Here is an 18825-nt window from a genome sequence, read left to right as displayed (position 1 = left end):
CAGACGCTTAACCAACTAAGCCATCCAGACGCCCACAACAGTGATATTCTTAACCAACCAAGGTAGCAGATAGCCTAGAAAAAAGCAAATAGAAAGCCTCTGTAGGAATAGTCTAAACCCAAGTCGGTTTCATGAGTTAAACTTATTGGAAGTCCTAGAATTCCTGCCATGCCTCCAATCTAGGTGGGACACCATTCCCAGTCACACAGCACAGGCAATCCCTTCAGTTTCTCTCTCCAAATTCAAAACCCTTTCCCAGCCTCCTACCATTAGCAGGCTTCCAAGAAAGCAGTCCTCCTGACACTGCCAATCAGAAAAATCTGTTTGTCTCAGTAAAAGAAACAAGAAATTGGTCATGGACCACAGAGTCCAGGACCACAGGGGCAGCTGACCCATAAACTTGCTTCCTGGAAGCCAGCACTGTGCGGAGTCAGAACCAATCAGAAGACTGTGAGATGTTCTATTTCGGGTCCACTGTGTCATTTTCTCAGGCAGGTAATATGTTAAAACCTAAGAACAATGGGCAACCTTGGCAGGCACCATTTCAACATCTGCTCTGGTAAATACTACCAACTTCTTTCTTGCTCCAAAAGAAAGCTTGGCACCACCTAACCATGTCCTTAGTACCAGTGACAGAACTGGCTCCTCAGCACATTCTGGTTTTATTAGTTTCAAGTAGCAGATAATCTGGATTCCTGATTCAAAGATGTAGGAAAATTAAGCACAGACTCAACTTTGGCACCTCTTAGATGGTCTAGAAATCCCAAGTCCTGGACTGCACCACTCACCACAGATATAGTTCTCTTGAGACATGTCAGGGATATGTCAGGATAGAGAAAACAAGTGCGGGATATGGATGAGATGGCAAGCAGGAAATGTGGCTATATCAGGAAAACCTCACCATCTTAGCTCTTCAAGGTCTGTAGAGTGCCCAAAAGGCCAACAGGGCTACTCCAGTCTGATCTCAGACATTTTAGGGTGTTTCTAACCACATATAATACCAATATTTCACAGTGTATAAAATTGTGAAATGTTGTGTTTAATCCTCTTCACATCTCTTAGAAAGATAGTACAGTTGACCCTTTAACAACATAGGGGTTTGGGCACCAACACCCCTTACAGTTGAAAATCCATGTATAACTTTTGACTCACTGAAAATTTAACTACCAATAGCCTGTTAACCAGAAGCCTTACTGATAACATAGTCAATTAATACATATTTTGTATGTCATATTATATACTTTATTCTTCTAATAAAGTAACTAGTGAAAAGAAAACATTATTAAGAAAGTCATAAGGAAGGGGCATCTGGCTGGCTCAGTCGGTAGAGCATGTAATTGTTGCTCTCAGGGTTGTGAGTTCAAGCTCCAAGTTGGATGTACAGATTACTTGAAAATAAAATCTTCAAAAAAAAGTCATAATGAAAAGAAAATACATTTATTTTACATACAATACTATTATTGTACTGTATTGACTGAAAAAAAAAATCCACACATAAGTGAACCTACACAGTTCAAATCCATATTGTTCAAGGATCAACTACACTCTGAACTTTGGCCACCAAAAAGAGTTGTAAATACTTACTCACTACATTTTCTTTCCAATTGAGATATGTAAGTTTTATCTGTAAAGTCAAAAAAAAAAAAAAAAAAAAAAAGTCCGTGCAAGTAGCCAACTTCCTAAAGCAGCCAAGTCACTTAAAGTACAGGCCACAAAATAAGAACATGCCACCTAATTGCAGCTTTAGCCCTGCTAACTGGCTAACAACCAACCACTCCCTCTATACTTGATCCTTGGCTAACATTTCCAATGCTTTTAAACTGAAAATGCTCCTTTAAAGAAAACATGCAGGGAACCTTTAGATAACTTCAGCCCATGTTTAAGAAAAGAAAAAGGAATTTTTCTCCAGATACTCTCCTACATTTCTCATGAAAGGAGAACACTGGTTTATTGTTTATTTACCTTGCAGAAGCCTAGAAACTAGGCTAAAAAACATTCCAGGAATACACATTGTAAAAGCCCTCTATGGTTGACAGAGGAACACAGCTCTGAGGCTTTCCCTTTCAGTCTATCTTTCCCCTTGAAAAACCCAAAGATGTTGAGATTTGCCTCCTCCTCCAACACATACCTATACATAAACAGAAGGCACTTCCTGCATACAGTCTCCTCTAATTGTACGAACAGAAGCAATGCAGACCAGGGCACTAAACCAGGCCTGAGTTCTAGTTATGACTTCATCTCTCAGGATCAGTGTGACCTCAGCTAAATCACTGAAAATGTCTCTGGGCTTCAACTTCATTCATAAAAAGAGGACAACACCTGCTACACCTCCTTCACAGAGTTGTGTAAAAGTTCAATAAGGTAATAAACATGGAAGCAGCTTTGAAAATTCTCAATACATGGAGGCGCCTGGGTAGCTCAGCTGGTTAAGCGTCTGACTTCAGCTCAGGTCATGATCTTGAGGTTCCTGGGTTCGGCCCTGAGTCAGGCTCTGTACTAACAGCTCAGAGCCTGGAACCTGCTTCAGATTCTGTGTCTCCCTCTTTCTGCCCCTCCCTCGCTCACTCTCTCTCTCTCTCTCAGAAATAAACATTTAAAAAATTTTTTAAAAAAGAAATTCTAAACATATAAATATTATATAAAGTTATTATGATTAGAAAAACGGGGAGTGAAAAAGGGAACACATGAAGACTGAAAGATCTGCATTACACAGAATTAAGGCCCTAAGTGATGACCTTCTATAAGACCAGAGTTTTGCTGCAAGTACTAAAAACTTGACTTGTGCCACCAAATGTAAAAAGACTTCCTACCTCACAGCATGCATGAGGTAGAGAAAGATAGTTAAAACAAAATAAAACCAAAAAATTACCAAAAATAACTTCATTATAACTCAAACAATAAAGGAAGCTTATTAATTGTATGAACACTGATTCCCCAGGAAAGTAGGACATCCTCCTAGGAACTCAAGGAAAAGGACCAGCAATGCAGTAAATCAGGGGCAAACTACATCCACAGGCCAAACCTGGCTTGTACCTGGTTTTTTTTTTTTTTTGGGGGGGGGGGAGGGGAAGTATTTATCACTCTCTCAAGTATATGTCTGCTTTTGAGGTACAACGGCAGAATGGAGTAGTTGCAGTTACTATGGTCTTCAAAGCCTAAAACATTTACTATATAGTCCTTTACAGAGAAAGTCTGTCCATCCCTGCAATAAAAACACATGTTCATTTTATCAGGATAAGTAATCCTACCTAGATGTGGGGACTTACCTGTTATATTGTTCAAAACCTCCTTTAGATGACTGAAACTATGCAGCAGAGGATCCCGTTCTTCATCCTATAACACATAGGTTAAAAAAAAAAAGTCAGTATCAGACAAAGAGGAAAAAGGAAATAACAGACAGATCAAGGGTTCTTTGTCTGAATCCAATGATTAAGTTTTCCTTCTGAGGAAAAAAAAGTTAGCCATGGTTCAGTCTTCCAGTTCCCTGATGTCCTATTTTCAAAAAGATACTCTGGACTTACTTAAAATATAAATCCTGAAATATTAATCTATACCATGACCATAGCACTCAAGCTACCATAGATTGCCAAGGCCTTTACATGCTATGGTCTGAATGTTTATGTCCCCTCAAAACTGCTTTTTCTTTTCCTTTTTTTTTTTTTTTAATGTTTATTTTGGAGAGAGACAGAGTGCAAGCAGGGGAGGGACAGAGAGAGCAGGAGGAGACACAAAATCTGAAGAAGGCTCCAGGCTCCGAGAGGTCAGCACAGAGCCCGATTCAGGGCTCAAACTCACAAACCATGAGATCGTGACCTGAGCTGAAGTCGGATGCTCAACCAACTGAGCCACCCAGGCGCCCCAATCCCCTCAAAACTTCTATGTGAAAATCCTAATGTCCAATATGATAAGAAGTAGAGCCTTTAAAGGATGGGTGATTAGGGTCTTCAGAAGGTGGGTAAGGGTTCTGCCCTCATGAATGGAACTAATATCCTTATAAAAGAGGCCCAAGAGAGCTTCCTTGCCCCTTCTATCATGTGAGGATATAATGAGAGGTCTGAGACCCAAAAGAGGGCCTTCATCTGACCATGCTGCCATCCTGATCTTGAACTTCCAGTCTCCAGAACTGTGAGAAATAAGTTTCTCGTTTATAAGCCACCTAATCTGTTGTATTTTGTTATAGCATCCCAATAGATTAAATTACATGTATTATTCTGTCTCTTCTCCTTCATACTCATTATATAATCGTACATGTTAATTTCAAAGACATTGCTGACTGCACTCTCACTTCTAAACAATTTTTTTTTTTAACGTTTGAGAGAGTGCAAGCACGTGCATGAGTAGGGGTGGGGCAGAGAGGCAGAGAGAGAGAGAAAGAGAGAGAGAGAGACAGAATCCCAAGCAGGCTCTGTGCTGCCAGTGCAGAGCCCCACATGGGGCTTACCCCAAGACATGAGATCATGACCTGAGCCAAAATCAGAAGTCAGACGCGTAACAGACTAATCTACCCAGGCACCCCTAAACCATTTTTTTTAAGATTTTATTTTTAGGGCACCTGGCTGGTTCAGTCAGTGGGGCATGGGACTCCTGATCATGGGGTTGTAGGTTCAAGACCCACATTGGATGTAGAGATTACTCAAAAATAAAATTAAAAAAAAAAAAAAAAGTCTTTGGAGCACCTAGCTGGCTCAGTCAGTAGAACATGTGACTCTTAATCTCAGGGTCATGAGTTCAAGCCCCACACTGGGCATGGAGCCTACTAAAATAATAATAAAATAAAATAAGGTTATTTTTAAGTAATCTCTACACCCAACGTGGGGCTGAAATTTACAACCCCAAGATCAAAAGTCGCATGTTCCACCAAATGAGCTAGCCAGGCACCACTAAACAATCCATTTTTATAAATGGACATAAGATATTTCCAAATATCTATATATATATCTATATATATATATATCCATCCATATCCACTGAGGTAGAAACGTCTAAACTTGTTTTTACAATTGTGCCAAAAACCGTTTTATACAACTGCACAAAAAATATCTTTGAACATACGTATACAACAAAGAAAGCCAGTTTTACAACTGGTAAGTTTCTTACTCATCTGATTGGGAAGACACAGCCTGCTTGATATACTCCTATTCCTAAGGAGTACCACCAAGTCACATTCCATGTACCATTTTGACAGTTAATTATAATCCTAGGGAATCTGAAGATAAGGCGTCTTTCTGACATTTTTAGGTATATTTAGGAGGTCCCAACTACTACCGTAAGTTGTCTACAAAAATAGCTAGAAGAAAAACAGTATCATCTTTTGGGTCCCAAAGCAAAAAAGGCAGCCTATAAATTTGATGCCAGTTGGAATAAAACAGAAGGGTCCTTGATACCAAGGACAACTCTGAATTCCTTCTGCTCTCATTATTACTGGGAAATTGATAACTCTTTTAACCATGCATCAGATCCCTTACAACAACTCAGTGACCAAGTGATCTGCCCATTCCCCACTTACCAGTGGAGTATGAGTGCTCCATCGGGCATTTCGTTTGATCGCCCCAACCACAATGTTAATCTCCCCTTGAATGATGTAAATATTTTTATCCACCATCCTGGCAAACCTACCAAAACAGTTAAGAGAAAAGTTAATATGTGGTTACTCAGAGCATACCCATATTTAAATCAGTACCTGTTAAGGTCAGAATTATGATTTAACTTCTTAGTACCAAGATTTCCCACCTGTAATACTAGGATGGGATGAAGTCCATCTTATGTTATGAATCCAGCCACCTGGCTCACCTAGAGGTCTCTGGAAGCTCAAGAAACAACTCAAAAAGTATCAATCCAGGAAATTTCTCAAAGGCACCTCAACAATCTCTATTAAGTATGTCAAATTCTTCAGTCAACTGTCCTCAAAATCTCTCCTGTGAGGACTTTAGGTATGCAGATACATCTGTGCTACTAGATTGTTAAAGATATATTTCAGATCTTACTTTTGTTTTCTTTATCCCCTCAATAAAGTAATAATGAAGGTTTGAGTTAAAAGAAAAGAATGAAGGCTGTTAGAAAAACAGCCTTGGTTTGGAACCACAGTTACAACGTCTACTCATCTACTACATCCCTTCTACCAGGTCAGCTCCAGAAAAGTGGACAGTGGCAGTGACACAACCTTTAAAAAGTTCTGAAAAGTCAAGTATACTTGCTTATAGCAGTAACTCTCTAATAAGATAGATTGAAAGGCAGACTCATTTTAAAGCTGCTTCTATATGCATCTCTGAAATGAAGCTGAAGTAACTACTTTAGTATTTTATGTGCTCCCAACTGAATTATCACAGGATTTTCTTTGCTGCCTAGAAGAGCACTTAGAAAAGATATGTAATTCTCTTCCCAGGTGAAAACAACAAAAACAAAAACAAAACAAGACAAAACAGAATTTCTCCTTGGCATAGAGAAAAACCTAGGAGCATGTAAAACCAACCTTACTGCTTTCCATTACTTAAAAATCCTCTTCACAAGGACAAAATTTTAAAAAACAAAGAGGGAAAAGGGCAGGGGGAGCATATAGTTACACAAACATTTAGATCAGACTCCAGGGAAGTTAAAACAGTAAGGCTATCAGGGTTAAGAGAAGAAAGAATTCCACAAATATTTACTTATTAAGCACCTACTATGCATAAGGCATCTTTCAGAGTACTAAGGATACAAAACAAATAAGACACAGAAAGAGCTGTCAGACATATTGTGGAATGAAAAAAACTGTAGTATATGACTCTATGTTACTATTTATGTAAAACCCAACCAACCCATCCTACAAAATGCTAGATTTTTGTTTTTGAAAATATGTAATATTCAACTTACAGTATGACATAAAGAGTAATATAACAGCCAGTATCCAGATTAAGAATAGTTCAACTGAAGTCACTGTACACTGTATGTTTTCCCTAAATCATATCCTCCTCTCTTTCATCCATAGGTCCCACTTTTCTAAATGTGGCATTTATTAAGCTTTTATGTTGCTTTGTATTTTTACTTCACTGATATGTATTTTTTTTTTAATGTTTTTATTTTTGAGAGAGAGAGAGAGAGACAGAGCATGAGCGGGGGAGGAGCAGAGAATCTGAAACAGGCTCCAGGCTCTGAGCTGTCAGCACAGAGCCCGACTCAGGGCTCGAAGTCACAAGCTGTGAGATCATGACCTGAGCCAAAGCCGGACGCTCAACCGACTGAGCCACCCAGGTGCCCCTGATATGTATCTTTAAATAATATATAACATCATTCCATATATTTTTGTACTTTTATTTAACTAATACAATATTAGTTTTTTGCAATTTGACCTTTTCCCTTGAAACATTATGTTTGTGAATCATCCATGCTACTAAGTATACTTTATGTATTTTGTCCAGGTAATATGTATATATATAAACAGAGAATATATATACCCCAAACTCCATAACCATAGTTATCTCTAGAGAAAGTACTGTGAAATCAGTGAGTAATCAGAGGATACTTTAGCCTTATATAGAATGTTTTAATTTTTTACAAGAAGAATATATTACTGTACCATCAATATAATTAAAAATTAATTAAAGAGATGAGATATAATTTCTGCCCATGAGGCATTTAGTGAGTTTAGTGGGATCTAAAAGAAAATGAGCCAAAGATATACAGAAAAGAATGCAACCTTCAAGTAGTTCCATTTGCATATTTTGCAGAAGACAGGGCCCCCAGAAAGCAAGAAGTATGAAAAACATTACAATAAAAAAATTTTTTTAACGTTTATTTATTTTTGAGACAGAAACAGAGCATGAATGGAGGAGGGTCAGAGAGAGAGGGAGACACAGAATCTGAAACAGGCTCCAGGCTCTGAGCTGTCAGCACAAGAGTCTGACACAGGGCCTGAACTCACAGACCGCAAGATCATGACCTGAGCCGAAGTCAGACGCTAACCAACTGAGCCACCCAGGTGCCCCATTATAATAAAAATTGTTTTAATGTTAATTATCTATTTTTGAGAGAGAGAGAAAGAGAGACAGAAAGTGAGTGGGGGAGAGGCAGAGAGAGACAGAGACACAGAATCCAAAGCAGGCTCCAAGCTCTGCACTGTCAGCACAGAGCCCAATGCGGGGCTCGAACCCACAGACCATGAGATCATGACCTGAGCCGAAGTCAAACGCTTAACCTACTGAGCCACCCAGGCGCCCCACAACACATTTGTTTTAATGACAATTTAAAGAAACAACTCGATTAGTCCCAGAAGACTACTTTCTAAATGTCCTAGGCACACAATGTTCTCTCCTGAGAAGATCCAACAATGAGAACATACACAACAATAAGGAGGAGAACCAAGAAACTAAAGATAAACAAATTAAAAAGTAATTCAAAGTATCAGAAGAGAAAAGATAGAATCTCTAGTATCTCTCCTTCCTTAAACTATTTAGGCAAGATGAGTATGTTCTAGATCTCTAGAAGGATTTTGAAGAAATTGCTAACAGAGGCTGCCCCCAGAGAAGGGAACAGAGGAACAGGGATAAGAGGAAGACTTACTTTTCTCTGTATATTCTTTTTTACCTTTTGAATTTTGTGTCACACATATATATTACTTATTACCTATTTTTAAATTAGAATAGTGAAGAATAGTTGTATTATTCCATATATAAGTGATTAAGATCAGCAATCAATGTTAATTAGCTAACATTTACTTTAGTCAATAAGACATTACCTAACACATGCTAAGCAAAATACTAGGCACAGCATACAGAATGTCACTACCCACACACAAGGAATTTATAATCGAGTAGTTTAGATAAAACACATATATACACACACAAGCCCATATAGATCTTCAATACATGAGTAATACACAGTGTCATAGTAGCGGAAAAAAGAAAATTATTTCTGGCAAAAGGTTCTAGAAAGGCAACTAAACGACAGACAGGATTCAAACAATAAAAAATATAAGGGAAGAATGGCAAGGGTAAAGGCTCATAGGTAGGAAATTCAGTAGGTATTTAAGGAATCATGATTATTCCAGATTGGCTAGAACATTATTCCTAGAGTAATAATAGGAGGTGTGGGGCGTATCATGGAAGGCCTTCAATATATAATTATTATTCAGGGCACCTGGGTGGCTCAGTCAGTTAAGCGTCCAACTTCAGCTCAGGTTATAATCTCACCACTCGTGAGTTCGAGCCCCACGTCAGGCTCTGTGCTGAGAGATCAGAGCCCAGAGCCTGCTTTAGATTCTGTGTCTCCCTCTCTCTTTGTCCCTCTCCCGTTCGCCCTGTCTCTCTCTCTCTCAAATATAAATAAACATTTAAAAAAATACAGTTATTATTCAGTATGTATACTGAATACCTATCATTATAAAAAAATATTTTGGAAGGCCTGTAAAGGAACACTATAAAATAAGACTAATTTCTCTTTCAAAGAACAAAGAGAGGGGCTCCTGAGTGGCTCAATTGGTTGAGTGTCCAACTTTGGCTCAGGTCATGATCTCACAGTTCATGAGTTCGAGTCCTGGGTCAGGCTCTGTGGAGTCCCACATCAGACTCTGTGCTGACAGCTTGGTGCTTGGAGCCTGCTTTGGATTCTGTGTTTCCCTCTCTCTCTGCCCCTACCCAGCTCATGCTCTTCCTCTCTCTCAAGGATAAATAAACATTAAAAAAAAAAAAAAAAAAAAAAAGAACTAAGAGAATGAGAGAAAACACTCATACTGAAAATAACAGCAATATAGGTTAAACAACAACACTATACTACAAATTGAAAAAAAAAAAAAAGTGTCAATGGGATTAACTGAGATCTAATAGGATCTAGTGATTATTTGGAAGGCTTCCCGGAAGAAATAAATTTTGAACTGGGACTCCAAACTGAAGTAACCAACCTAACACTTGATCAAAATTTATTAGGCATCAAAAGCTAACAACTTTCTTTCTTTCTTACTTTTTTTTGAGAGAGAAAGAGAGGGGGCTCAAGTGAGCAAGGGGCAGAGAGAGAGACAGAGAGAGAGAGAGAAGTGGGGTTCACCCAAAGCAGGGCTTGTGCCCACCCAATACGGGCTCGTGCTCATCCAATGTGGGACTGGATCTCACAAACAGTAAGATCATGACCTGAGCCAAAGTCAGATGCTTAACAACTGAGCCACCCAGACTCCCCAAAGCTAACAACTTTCTAAGATAGTGAGGACCTAAGCAAAAATAATCATTGTCTTAAGCTTCTTTTCTTAGTTAAAAAAAAAAAAAAAGAAAAGAAAAAAGAAAAAAAAAAAAAAAAGAAACTAGAAAATGAAGAGGAATTATTTTCAAGGTCTATGGGGAGTTGCTTTATCTCCTGCCCGGCCTCTGAGCATTTGTTTCCTCACAAAGTGATTGTCCCAAGGGAATCTGCCCTTCGGCTTCAAATGGGAAGCTTGGATGAACCACTTGTTGCCTGGTAGGCGACAGCCTAGAACCCCTGGTCACAAGGTCACAAAGGCCTGCAGAGGACCTCATAAATTTAAGGTGTATCTTCTATCAGAAATAACGTGAGAAGGAACAAGTAAATACACAGCAACTAACATCCCCAGCCAATAGGCCACTGGCCCAGAGACTGTGAGCCACATATACCCTTTGAAAACACTGTGTATAGCATTCCCCTCGTGCTTTGTGGCATCCCAGTTACTCACCCCAAGAGGATTCAAAGAGGAGTCACTCTATCAACTGGCAACTCCCTCTAGATCTAAACAAAAGCAGGAGAAACAGAAACCACAAATTGGATCCTTACTTCATGGAATACAAAAAAAAAAAAAAAAAATCAACTTCAAATGAATTTAAGACTTAAATGTGAAAAAGGAAACTTGAAAATTTTTAGAAGATAATATATGAGAATACTTTTATAACCTGAGCATAAGAGAGAACCACCTAAACAGAAAATAAAAAGCACAACCCATTTTAAAAACTGGTAAATAGGGGCACCTGGGTGATGCAGTTAAGCGTCTGACTTCGGCTCAGGTCATGATCTCATGGTTCATAGAGTTTAAGCCCCATGTCAGGCTCTGTGCTGACAGCTCAGAGCCTGGAGCCTGCTTCGGATTCTGTATCTCCCTCTCTCTCTCTGCCCCTCTCTTGTTCATGCTCTGTCTCTCTCTCTCTCAAAAATAAATAAATATTAAAAAAAAATTTTTTTAACTGGTAAATTAAACCATGTTAAATTACAGACATTTGTTCTAAACATACCATAAAAAAAAGAGGGGAAAAATAAATCACAAGCTGGGAGAAAATATTTGTATATTTTACACATATAACTAATAAAGAAGCAATATCCATAATATGTTACAAAACTCTAAGAATAGGCATATAAACCTTCCCCCAAACTGGTAAGAGACATGAATAATTATTTCACAGAAAAAGAAAATACAAACAGCAAATATAAAAAAAAACATTATTAGCACCATTAATAATCAAGAAAATTATAAAAGAAGTTTATGAGATACCATTTTACAGCACAAAAATAGCACAAAACATTTTTTTTTAAGTTTATTTGTGTGTGTGGGGGGGGGGGGATGGTTTGCAGAGAGAGAGAGGGAGAGAGAGAGAACTCCAAGCAGGCTCCATGCCATCAGCACAGAGTCCCTATGCAGGGGTTAAATCCCATGAACCCTGAGACCACGACCTGAGCTGAAACCAAGAGTAGGTCGCTCAACCAACTGAGCCACCCAGGGACCCCCACAAAAAATTTTTAATCTGACAATACTAGGAGTTGGTAAAAATGCAGAGGAAGTGGCTAATATGTAAACTGATTCAATTCATCTGAATTTCAATTTGGCATTATCTTGCAAAACTGAAGAACTTCATATCCTGTATCTCAGCAATTCTACTGCTAAGACCATATCCCAGAGAAACTTACAAAAAATTTAGAATACTGGCTGTGGGGAAGAGGAATGTGACTAATAGGGAAAGGTATACAAGTGGCCTCAGTTTTGGTGATATTCTGCTTTTTAAGCCGGGTAGGGGACACTGATGCCCCATATAAGCTATACATATTCTGTCTGTATGTATGAAATAGACCATCGAAAGTTCCTTTATTTTTTTAATGTTTATTTATTTTTGAGAGAGAGGGGGAGAAACAGAGACAGAAAGACAACTTGTATGCACGTGCACAAGCGGGGAAGGGGTAGAGAGGGAGAGGGGAAGAGACAATCCGAAGCAGTTCATGCCAACAGCAGAGAGCCCGATGTGGGGCTTGAACTCGCAAACTTTAAGATCACAACCTGAGCCGAAGCCAGACTCTTAACCAACTAAGCCATGCAGGCGCCCCAAAAGTTCCTTCTTTTTTTTTTTTTAATTTTTTTTCAACGTTTTTTATTTATTTTGGGGACAGAGAGAGACAGAGCATGAACGGGGGAGGGTCAGAGAGAGAGGGAGACACAGAATCGGAAACAGGCTCCAGGCTCCGAGCCATCAGCCCAGAGCCTGACGCGGGGCTCGAACTCACGGACCGCGAGATCGTGACCTGGCTGAAGTCGGACGCTTAACCGACTGCGCCACCCAGGCGCCCCAAGTTCCTTCTTTTTAAAGTCATGGTCTTTGTTGTCTGCCTTTGCACACACTGTTCCTTTTTCTGTTTTGAGTATTCTTCTCATTCTTATCCATCTGGTAAATAAACCCTTATTTCATCCAAGAGTCAATGAGTCAGAATGTACCACAGTGGTTACAAGAACAAGCTTCAGAAGCAAAACTGTCTTGACCATCACCACCTCTATATCTTAGCCAAGTTTCTTAGCCTTTCTGAGCCCCAGTTTACAATTCTCCATTGCAAAATGAAGAGAGTACCTCCTCATCCATTTATTATGAGGCCTACACAAGAAGGCTGTAAAGCACCTAGCATGGAACCAAAGCTATTAAAACTCCCCCAAATTAGCTGTTATTATGATAATGCCTGCTCTATGAGACCTTTCCACTCTCTCAGAGAGTATTAGTACTCCTTTTCTGTCATCCCATTACACTGTACATAGCTCTATTTAAATAACTTATACTGATTTATAATTATTCATTTAGTGTGTCTCTCCCATGAGTCTATAAGCATCTCAGGAAGACACCATGATTTATTCACCTTTTTATCCCCAATGCCTATAACAAAAATGATTAATACTGAAGGACCAAATGAACAAATGGGTGGACTAACATAAGACTGACTATTCAATATAGTGCAGCTAACATCCACCTCTTGTAAGAACAATGACTTCACAGAAGACAAGGACTCTAAGCCTATGCAGGCAAACCTTTCTGCATCCCGTATTTGTTTCTCTACCAAAAGTTACAAACCTTCCATACAGGCTACTCTACAGAGAAAAATAACCTACATCTGCCCACCAGCCTATTCTGTTTTCGCATCCATCTTCCTGAAGTCTCCTCATGTGCTATTTGCATGTTCATCTTTCTTCTCTGAAATACATAATTCTTTACTGCCACTTCTTTTTTTCAAGTTTATTTATCTTGAGAGAGAAAGAGAGCACACGTGAGCACAAACTGGGGAGGGGGAGAAAGATAGACAATCTGAAGCAGGCTCCATGCTGTCAGTGCAGAGCCCAACCTGGGGTTCAACCCCACAAACTGTGAGATCATGACCTGAGTTGAAATCAAGAATTGGATGTTTAACCACTTAACCTACTGAGCCACCCAGGTGCCCATGCCAACTCTTCATACATGTATACATGGGTCTTATTTTCTTTGGTTGTAAATAGGTGTTGCTAGTACACCATTGTTTACGGGGTTTTTTCTTTGTTTTAATATTTACTTAAGTAATCTCTATATCCAATATGGGGCTCAAACTCACAACAACATGCTCTTCCAACTGAGCCAGCTAGGCACCCCGAAGTTTTTTTCTTAATTGCTTTTAAAAGTTGTCTTTATCCAATAAGAAATTAAATTTTCAGGGTACCTGGGTGGCTCAGTTGGTGGAGCATCTGACTCTTGATTTTGGCTTAGGTCATGATCCCAGGGTCATGGGATTGAACCCCGCATTGGGCTCAACACTGAGTGTGGAACCTGGCTGAGATTCTCTCCCTCCCTCTCCCTCTCCCTCTGTCCCTCTACCCCTCTCCCCACCCCCCATCCCTTCTCTCTAAAGGAAAAAAAAAATTACATTCTCAAAAAACAAAGACTGTTTCATGGTGCTTTGATGTCTAATACAGAGCTGTGCAAACCAAGAAAACTGATGGACTTTCTGAGAGGGTAAAAGCTAAATGACCCTCAACTGGCCCTTCCAAGGTTTATTTTTACTTAGTCTCTCAAACATTCCAGAAAAGCACTAAAGATACAGCTTGTAAGATTCCCAGAGCTGGCCAAGGACCATATATATCATAGTTCTGTGCTAATAAAGCACAGAGAGTGTCCAAGAATTACTGAATTAGTAAACAACTTACTAGGCTCAAGAAATTTATCCCAAGGGTGGAGAGGTAAGTGTAAGTCAAACTAGGAAGAGTTGGTGCCCTGACAGGCCACAACTGGAAAATCCTCCCAAACCCAATAATCAGGTGTCCAGTGTACTTCAGCTCTGCCACAGACACCTCCCTCTACGGAGATCCTGAGTCTATCCCAAGAACTATATGCAAGGTGAACCACTAAGATATGTCTAAAGATGTCCCTTCTATCAGCCTAGAGATAAAAAATGAAACAATGTTCCTCTCTTTCACTCATCTGTTAACCATGCAGAGCACCCAAGGTGAAAATTAAGGGTAACAGTTTGCAGAGTAGGACAAAGATAAAAAGTTAGTCTGTGTGATTATACATAGAGAACTGCAGTGATTAAGTCTCATAAGGCATGCCTATCTTGTGTATCAGGGGTCATCATCCACTGATGATGGATAAAATCCAGACCACAGACATACTTTGTTCTGCCTGCAAAAAGGTTTTTAAACACTTTATAACTAGTTGCCAAGAGTTTAAAACACAATGATCTGAATTTCAAGTTTCTCCTGAAAAACACCAAGACTGGTCACATTGTGCCCACATTCCAGTACACTACAGTCCCCACTACACCCTTATATATTCGTATGTGGCTTACTTTACTCATTTACATTACCTGCCTGAAACTCAGGCATTTAAGCTTGTAATCCTTGCTTTATGTGATGGCAACCAATCACTACTTCCATGATTACTTCCACTCTGACTGGGGCTCCAAATCACCATACTGCTTTATTGTATTTTCATTTAATTAAACAATTGCTGTTGAACATACTGAAATATAGAAAAAGAACAATAAAAGCTAAACAGCTGCCAATTACATTTACACAATCCCTTCTAGCCTGACGGTAGAACCTCCCCTTCTCCCTTCAACTCGACTCCACCATTATCCCAACAGCAGAATTATTCTAATTAGTCACACTGAACCACAGGAGCAGACTGTGATCAATCAATAGAAATGGCAAACAAAGACTAGGATGATCCTTCCAGTGAATGCTGTATAAATACAGTGAGTCTTCTCAAAAGCAGGATCTGTGTCTTTTTCCTCTCTAGCTGCTCATACTAGCCAGTCTAAGTACCCTATCAACGAAGTTAGTATCTAAAAGTGGCAATCATCCTTCATTCTGGAACACTGGGGAAGTGCAATAGTGGTGGAACACTGAGAACTTCAAGTTCAACTGGGATTGGTACCCGGCTACTCATGATATGTGCCTACAACCTGAGTTCTTACTGAGTCAATGAGCATCAATCTCAAGATTAGACATCACTGGGGGCGGGTGGCTCAGTCGGTTGAGCGTCCGACTTCGGCTCAGGTCATGATCTCGTCATCTGTGTGTTCGAGCCCCACGTCGGGCTCTGTGCTGACAGCTCGGAGCCTGGAGCTTGCTTCTGATTCTGTGTCTCCCTCTCTCTCTGCCCCTCCCTGACTCATGCTGTCTCAGAAATAAATAAACATTAAAAAAAAAAAAAAAAAAAGAGTAGACATCACTGTCTACAGCCACTTTTGAAATGAAGCTCAAGTACAAGTCTTGAAGGAAGAACAAATTTTCTTTTCTTTCTTTTTTTTAAATGTTTTTTAATGTTTATTTATTACTGAGAGAGGAGAGAGAGAGAGAGGGAGAGAGAGAGGTGGGGAGGGACAGAGAGACAGGGAGACACAGAATCCGAAGCAGGCTCCAGGCCCCGAGCTGTCAGCACAGAGCCTGACGCAGGGCTCGAACTCATGAACGGTGAGATCATGACCTGAGCTGAAGTCAGATACCAACCGACTGAGCCACCCAGGCGCCCCCTTTTTTTTTTTTTTTAATTGAAGTTTGGCTGACATACAAAAGAAGAACAAAGTTTTTGATTTGAGATGAGGGTTGGAAGCAAAAACTATTACTATCTGGAAAATGACATTTTGGTAAAGAAAGGGAAAATCTTTGAAGCCTGAGATACTTCCAAGCCCAAGTGAAAAGATGCTGGATTGGTCACACCATCTAATCAAAGACTGGATTGCTTTTTATGCAAAGCATATCAACTCAACAGGGCTCAACAGGGCCTATCAACCCAGGTGAGCAAGGCAGGCTCATCAAACCGGGTACTTCCTAGGCTATGTCATTTCATAAAGCCACTTTTTTTTTTTTTTTAATTCTGCAACTTAGATCAGCAAGTTAAAACACAAACTATTTCCTGGACCATTTCCATCCCACTTATTTTAAATTGATAAATACAAACAATAAATACTGTCCCACACCAACACACACACACACACACACACACACACACACACACACGCTTCAGGAGGGCAGAGGGTATTAGGTAGGAAGAAACTGAGTTTAGTCACTATAGATCCTACATAGTTTTTCCTTCTAACACAAGGAGGTTTTGATCCTCCTTGTCACTACTTCACCATGCAAAGTCCTGACTGCCAGAGCCAGAACCAGGCCACAAGTCAGGATCACATACTAAAACTAATCCTAGGCAAAGATAACATTTATTAAGTGTCCATTACTTTCTGAAAGGCATTAGGTTGATACTGCTCATTCCCACCTCATGCTCTACCTAGGCCATTGCACATATATGCTACTGCTTTTAAGAAGTATGTAAATTAAACAGAACAATCCCAAAACAGACCTTTCTATTTGTATCCCCCACAGGGCCCAGAGAACTGCCTTGTGTACCTGAATTAAAGGCATAAAATTTTCTATGTTATGCATTAAAAAACACTACTTACACTATTCCTCATTTCTGAAGACACTCTTTACCTCTGGGGACTTTTACAGTTTTACAATACAGAAGTTTATTGAAAGTTACCACAGCGCCATAAACTACTCCTTGGAGTTATGCTCCATCGTTCACTCTGCTGAACTTTTAAATTAGCTGAACATCTTTCATGACTCTTTTACCCACTAAAAATAATAGGCCAACAGTACCAAACCACCGATATTCAAATCCTTCTCTGTTCTCAGCCAAATATGCCATAATAGAGTGGCTTCCTTGTGAATGAACATCTCTTTAGGCCAAATGAATTGAAGACCCTGGGGCAAATGCCAACTGAAAACATACACCAGAAGAGAATATCTGTAAACAATCATGTAAAGGAAGAACAGGCTCAGAAGGTAAGTCCAGGGTTTACACATAGACGCAAACTGGCAGCTGAGCTGCCCTAGAAGAGCAGTCTTCTCTTAGTCCCAGTCTCCTAAGACTGGCCTCAATCCTTCCACACTTCTTCTCACTACCTGAGTCTAGGTTGCACTAGTTCATCATCCAGGATTTAAAAAGCAGTCAGCTGTATTAATGAGGCAGTCAAACAGAAGTGGACGCTGTACAGGATCTGCAGAGACTCTCATACCTAAGGTCTAAAAATCAATCTTAAAAAGTACATACAATGTTCTTTAGGTTTGCTTTCAGATTTTGAGGACTGGGCTCTTTGGGATGCAGAAAGCTCGAGAAGAGGGAAGCTGAAGGCTAGATTAAGCCTGAGAACACAAGAAGAAAGATTCGGACACCCGAAAGGGATCAGAAGTCAGAGCCGAAGTCGCCCCTCCAGCCGCGGGGGCCTGACCTTTGCCCCCTGCATGCCTTCCAGTTCCCTCCCACAACAATCTCTCCCCGACTTATTGCGTCTGCGTCCTTAACCCACCCGGCTCGTCCAATTTAAGGGCCCTCCTCCCCTCATTCCCTGTGGCGATGTCAAGGCGGCCTTTACGACACTGAAACTCTAAGAGACTTCGCTGACCTGTCAGCGGATCCAAAATGGCGGGGCCTAGTCCCAGGACCCGCAGCCGCTGCTCATGTCCAGCCCGGGCCCCGAAGGCGTCTTTAAGCGGCTCTCCCGGCTCTGGTGGCAGATGGGAGAAGGGAAGGAGCCTGTTTCCTGGAAGTTGAGGCCGAAGTCAGGGAGCGCACAGACGGCCAGAAAGAGTCGGCCGGAACGGGCGGTGGAGCCGGCTACCTTCCCTGTCAGCTCTCTGACGTGGTAACTAGCCTCAGTCTAGCCCGCTGCCTGGTAACTGCGCGAGCCCTGCTGCTTACAGCCAATCATAGCATTGTATCGTGAGAAGTGGCATTCCAGCTACCCAATAGAAAGAGAAAATTAGCTTAGGGAGGCGGGTACTACCTAAGGAGGCGAGATTACAAGGGAAAGAAAAGGGTAGGTAGGGGACAACCAACAGATACGAGGAGTCTCTGAGTGACAGTTAAAAGAGCCAATAAAAATTAAAAATTGTGCTGGGCGGGTGGAGAGGTGGAGCTTGGTAGGTTTGGTTGCAGTGTGCCGTTTAGCAGTGGCTGCTGGGCATTATGGGGAGGAAAGTTACGATTTGCTGGAAAGGGGGCGGGGTCCGTTTTGAGAGCCTGAGCGGGCGACCTTACTGCCCTCCACTTCCCTCCCCTGCCCACCCCGGCCACCCCC

At 40.6% G+C, this 18825-nt stretch overlaps 1 protein-coding gene across 12 annotated transcripts in view; it reads right to left on the bottom strand.

Annotated features, from left to right (window-relative positions):
* The window catches only part of GBF1 (golgi brefeldin A resistant guanine nucleotide exchange factor 1), a 122155-nt gene extending 103749 nt beyond the window's left edge, over nucleotides 1–18406 (bottom strand). For 8 of the 12 annotated variants that reach the window (XM_058697583.1, XM_058697586.1, XM_058697587.1 and 5 more), the window contains exons 1-3: nucleotides 18151–18406; nucleotides 5507–5612; nucleotides 3267–3333 (exon numbers count right to left, since the gene is read on the bottom strand). In XM_058697583.1, coding sequence (XP_058553566.1) covers nucleotides 3267–3333; nucleotides 5507–5602 — 163 coding nt within the window. In that variant the 5' untranslated portion in view covers nucleotides 5603–5612; nucleotides 18151–18406. Of the gene's footprint in view, nucleotides 1–3266; nucleotides 3334–5506; nucleotides 5613–10651; nucleotides 10705–18150 lie in introns of all 12 variants that reach the window. The other 4 variants (XM_058697593.1, XM_058697592.1, XM_058697594.1 and 1 more) reach the window with 2 other exon arrangements.
* Nucleotides 18407–18825: the final 419 nt, after the last annotated feature.

This window comes from Neofelis nebulosa, chromosome 13, assembly GCF_028018385.1.
Source record: "Neofelis nebulosa isolate mNeoNeb1 chromosome 13, mNeoNeb1.pri, whole genome shotgun sequence".
In the NCBI taxonomy this organism is placed as follows: Eukaryota; Metazoa; Chordata; class Mammalia; order Carnivora; family Felidae; genus Neofelis; species Neofelis nebulosa.
The sequence above is the reverse complement of the archived record's forward strand: the minus strand, read 5'-3'. Positions and strand labels throughout refer to the sequence as shown.